This window comes from Rhipicephalus sanguineus, chromosome 4 (assembly GCF_013339695.2).
Source record: "Rhipicephalus sanguineus isolate Rsan-2018 chromosome 4, BIME_Rsan_1.4, whole genome shotgun sequence".
Classification (NCBI taxonomy): Eukaryota; Metazoa; Arthropoda; class Arachnida; order Ixodida; family Ixodidae; genus Rhipicephalus; species Rhipicephalus sanguineus.
This window is the reverse complement of record NC_051179.1, coordinates 79,480,937-79,486,164: the sequence shown is the minus strand read 5'-3', so window position 1 is coordinate 79,486,164 and position 5,228 is coordinate 79,480,937. Positions and strand designations below refer to the sequence as shown.

The following is a 5,228-nucleotide window of genomic DNA, read 5'->3' as shown; positions in this document are numbered from 1 at the left end:
CCACGTTGACGGCGACAATGACCATGCTCATCACCACGATCTTGGCGAAGAGACCGAGTAGGAGCTGAGGGAGAAAATGTTATGACAGTATTTCTTATTGTAAATTTATACAGATACGTACAGCGTCGTTCCATGCAATATTGTAAGAAGAGGCAGGAAGCACACAAACACGATAATATACATGCATAACGGGAAACGCCGCAGGTGCTTGATACAACTGTTACGGTATAAGCCAAATAAACGGAAAGCAAATTTTCACTTCAGTTCTTGACGGTTTTAATGTATTCCCGCGATATAGCAAGAAAAGAGGAGACACTGTAAAATTTTGCTTGTGGTAAGCAGTTCCTAACGTGAGCACCACGAGCGATGGGTAGATATTTAACTGTTACACTCGCGCATTTTAAGATGATAGCCAACGCGCGAGGACATGTAGTGCAGATGTAGTGTAGAAGAATTATTTGAACACGCTGCATATAATGGGACGTCTTGTGGGTTTAAATACTAGCCCTTAAAATGATCGGCTTTGTCTTTTAATGAACTGACAGTATTGGCATTGGCGCTTTTTAGAGAGCGGGATCAATCCCATCAATTTTAGAATCGCTGGGACTGCCCTGACCCTCGGAGGATAGGAATGTTCACAAAAACACATTATGCATGCGTTCCTTGCGCATTTGGGAATATTTACTAATTACTATCGCAATAAACAAATGGCAGGAAGAACAGCTTCGTGAATGCAGGCGTTAGACTAGTACAGGACTGACATTTGTAATTGTCGTTGCTCTTGAAAGTTCCGTAAGGACAGGCATCGTCTTGATACATAAGACGGTCGCGCTAGCAGCAATAGCTGAATCGTTGAACTCGCTCCTCACCTACATCAGAAATGTGGCCTCGGCCGTCTTTGCTTGTCTCTGTGCTTCCAGATTGTTAGAATTCGCGTTTTCCTCTGCATTACTGTTTTTCGGAGTTTCCCCCTAACCATACAGAGGAACAATAACCCTGTCACACGACGCGAAATGCCGATCGCACTTGGCACTAATACCCACAAGCTTCCAGAAGGACACCCTCGAGAGGTCGTGCAGGATGGCAAGTGGCACCGACGCAGGCATGATGAAGTTGCTGGAGGCGCCCACAACGACCGGGATCGCGTAGTATGCCGGGTACATCTGCTTCAGCTCGGCCTGCGACAGTGGGGGAAATAGAGTGGCGCCAGAGGGCACTACGCGACTGCTTGCAATAAGGGACCCATTAAGGACACACGTAGAGTCATCTAGAATACCACTATACCTGTACTCTAGAAAAACTGTTCTAGGCAATGAAGTGAAGGCTACAGAGCCCAAGTTGCGCAAGTGCTACCGCTGATAAATCTAGTCTCACGATAGCGTCCTTGTCTTCCACGTCAGAAAATAATAGAACATTGATTTTCTACAGGAAGTGAGTTGAAAGAGGACTCAGCGAACACCAGTGACATTTTTATATTTGTTTTACTTTATACGTTCTCATCTCGCGCTTCTGCACGTGTGATATTTGTCGCACCTTTTACGCGTACCAGAAACGTTCACTCTGTGGGCGGGGAGAGTACAAGAGGGCCCACTTGGGGGCGTGCGTTCATGTTCACCGGCGCGTCGTCCCGCAGAAACTGACAATACTGTGCGATCAAGCACAACGTTCACGAGTGGGTGTCACATGAAGTCTACTCCTGCTTATCGCGGAAGCTTATTGGTGTACTTACGATTTCTAGCACCATGGGCGCCATGATGTCGACAATCACCTGCTTGTCGGTGGTCTCGGCCATAACCGACGCGGCGAATCCCAGCATAGCTTGCGCCTCCAGCACGCTGCGCTCCTCCCAGAACGCGATGGAGAACAAGTTGAACGCCTCGACTGCGAGGCCGTGCGTCTGCGACAGTGTACGAGGAGAAAATGATAACAATCTTAGACGAAACTTTGCTAGTGCATGGCTCCCACGGGACATTTCTTCCATATGTTTTTATTATGTGCAGATGGCAATAGCAGGATCTCTCGAGATGTTTCAACTACGTTTCTCTTTTGTCACAGCAAAGGGAGACAAGTAGCGCAGGTTTTAGGGATGCCGGTACATAAATAAATCGTATTTCATATGGTGGTGTTTTAACTATGGTCACCAGGCCAAACAATTGTTTTTCCTCAGGATAAGCATTCGTGACATGGATAAGCGACAACATTAACTCATCTTCCTACGTGAGCTTTCACGCGCACCCGATGGTCGCGGGATCGAATCCCGGTCACGGCGGCTGCATTTTCGATGGAGGCGCCAATTTTTGAGGCCCGTGTACTTAGATTTAGGTGCACGTTAAAGAACTCCAGGTGGCTGAAATTCCCGGAGCCCTCCACCACGGCGTCTCCCAATCATATGGTGGTTTCGAGACGTTAAGTCCCAGATATTATTATTATATATTTCGCGCGCTCCGTCAATATCAACCAGTTTACCCATAGTTTACGCAAGTAAGAAGAGAAACACCAGGAAATTGTTTAACTCGCTAAGCATTAGAGATTGTCTATTCATAGGTGTTATCGAGCAGTCTTGCTCGAAACAAGTAGCTCCCATAACTAGAAGAACAGTCTTTGTTCAGCGCAACCACCAATGGCAAGGTGGAAGAGAGAACAACAGGATCGGCCCGCGTGCAACGCACCTGTAGCAGCTTCGAGGCCACCTGAACTGATCCGAGGAGGAGCATGATGCCCCAAGGCAGCATCTGCCAGACGTGTCGCAGGAACTCGAAGGCTGCTCGAATGCACGATGTCAGCACACTCGTCGCCAGCATCATGGAAGTCAGAGCACCCACCACGGCAATCCTGTGCAAGGAATACAACCACCGTTGCCCCTAAAGCACGAGTGTATTTCTATTTGTGCGTTTTGCTTGCCGGTCACAAAGCAGCACGACAGCAGTGCGCAAGCGCTCCGTCACGGTTTTTTTTTTTTCATATTTCGCGGGCTTCCTTTGTAACGCGGGAAAAAGGACTTCGTGAGATGTATTGTACAGCAAACGATTCAGTCGGTGGTTTCTGAAGGTGACGTAAAGCTCTGAGTTCATACTTGGAATCTCCAGTCCGTAATTAAAAAAGTTGGGTACTTAAACATAATGAGTACATTAAGGTGAAAAATAAATTACGAATAGCTTGAGTATCTATCGGTTAGTGCGAATCGTATGCGCTCGGTTCAATTCGCTTCCTACGCCCCTTCATTGTTGTAGTATAGGCGCAAGTTACATGGGACACCACGCATATAGCTTGAGTTGGCTTAATGAAAATTTCTGTTGGTGAATAACACACGCATGATCCTAACATGATCAAAGTAAAAAGACAAGAAAAAAAAGATTAACCTCAACTGATCAGGTTGATAAAGTTAGAGGGTGCTGTCTTTAACACATAATGCATTTTTTTGTGAGTAATAGCGGTGGTGATCAATAGGTGAAAGGATCACAGTGTACCTCTGTTCCAGGCCCAGCACGAGTGAAGGTGCGTACGACAGTGTAAATATAGCCAGGTACGTGGCGCAAGCGAACTCCACGCCCCTGTAAGCGCAACAAAGCTGCATTTAAACACCAAGAAAAACTTGCGGCGTAAACGCATTACATTTACGCAAGATGTAGTCAAGCTATGCCATCAAACTTCACGCGAGCTTCACAGTGCCATACCTTCGACACCGCGACACACCAAACTCTGGACACACCGATCACTGCACCCAGTCACGTGTTATTTTTCAGATTTCGCGGGCTTTCTTTATCAACCGGGAAAAATGAGCACGCAATTATAGCGTTGTTGCAGAAAGCGCAGGTAGATGTCACTTGAACACGTCTACATGTGCCTCATTGATATTTCGGTAATTATAGGCGAGTATTTGTCGAGTTACAACTATAATTATGACTAATAATTGAACCTCATTAAGGAAAAATTTGTAGTAGCTACTCCAGTCTGCTAGCAACAATATGTGCTAGGTATTCTTTGCGTAACGACTTCCCTCGGTTATGACATTTCTGCGTGATAGTTGGGACACCCTGCATACGAGGCAAATAATACGATGTACTTAAATTTCAGACTAGAACACAAAACCGCACACATATACTGAAGCCAGCTTACGAGCAGCGCAACATCGATTGTGTCAGTTAACCGAATTTGAGATTGTGCCTAAACAAGCCTCATGGATGTGAGACTTCTCTATATAAAGAGTTGTGAATGTACGCTGCAAATCAATATAGGCTTATTGATAGAAAAACAGTCATACGTTGTCATTGTGTAGATTTCAGCTATTCCAAAAACACTGGAGTCTCACTTTCTTACTTTTGCTTTCCCCTGAGTGCGTTTCTTTCTTGTGCAGCTCTGATGACCGCCAAGTTCTCGGGCGACAAGGGTGATGGTTCACTGGAAACATCATACAATAAAACATTTTAAAACGGTTCTTCGTAACGCATATATTGCGCACTAAAATGGGGAGTTGCGACATGGCCTTACTGAAGAATGTTTCACGTTTTCTAATCATCACCTTCCAGCACAATTAACTGCTGGGCTATTTTGTTTTTGATTATTGAGAAGGCGAGCTAGCGCAACAGTTTCTGTTTGTAGCCTTATGTAGCTCTGATTTACCACCCCAATCAATGCACTTCAACCGAGAAAAACAGCATGGGGAGCGCAAACTATCCTTGACGTGTATCGGTGACCGACAACCACATGTAAAGTATTTCTGTCGTGTTGGAACAGGTAAGAAGTGCACTACTTACTGAGGCCTCACGTAGAGCAACCAGATAACGGTAGTGCACGTGACGAGAGCCAGAACAGCGCCAGGCAGAGTCACGACTGCCCACGTGATGGTGCCTACCGAATTCCCGGCAGTCTCGCCGACCCTGCACAACGAACGCAATTTTATCAATTTGCTCTCTTACCGGAGGACAGCCAAGACTGCTTGTACAGGCGAATGCATTTTGCGTCAGCCATATCGTTTAGTCAAACCATGTATATGGAATGTCTCAACGAATAACGTATACATTCCTTCGTGTGTGCGCGTGTGTGCTTGCTTGACGAGTCGCGCGTTACAAATAATTACTCATTTAGCGACAGCTGGAGTCACCGCATTATCCATTTCTTAGTAAAAATTATGGACATATAAGTTCTAGTATGTAATTTCCGTAGCAAGTATGAACTGCTAATGCTGAGGAGCTTAAAATTTCTCTTTACCACAACAAACGCCAAGCAAG

At 45.7% G+C, this 5,228-nt stretch overlaps 1 protein-coding gene across 1 annotated transcript; it reads right to left on the bottom strand.

Annotated features, from left to right (window-relative positions):
- Positions 1-971: 971 nt before the first annotated feature.
- LOC125758243 (uncharacterized) lies at positions 972-2,470 on the bottom strand. The gene is made up of 3 exons (XM_049415245.1): positions 2,459-2,470; positions 1,730-1,897; positions 972-1,178 (listed from the first exon to the last, which is right to left on the bottom strand). Exons 1-3 carry the CDS (start codon positions 2,468-2,470, stop codon positions 972-974), a joined length of 387 nt encoding a protein of 128 aa, XP_049271202.1.
- Between the last annotated feature and the right edge of the window lie 2,758 nt (positions 2,471-5,228).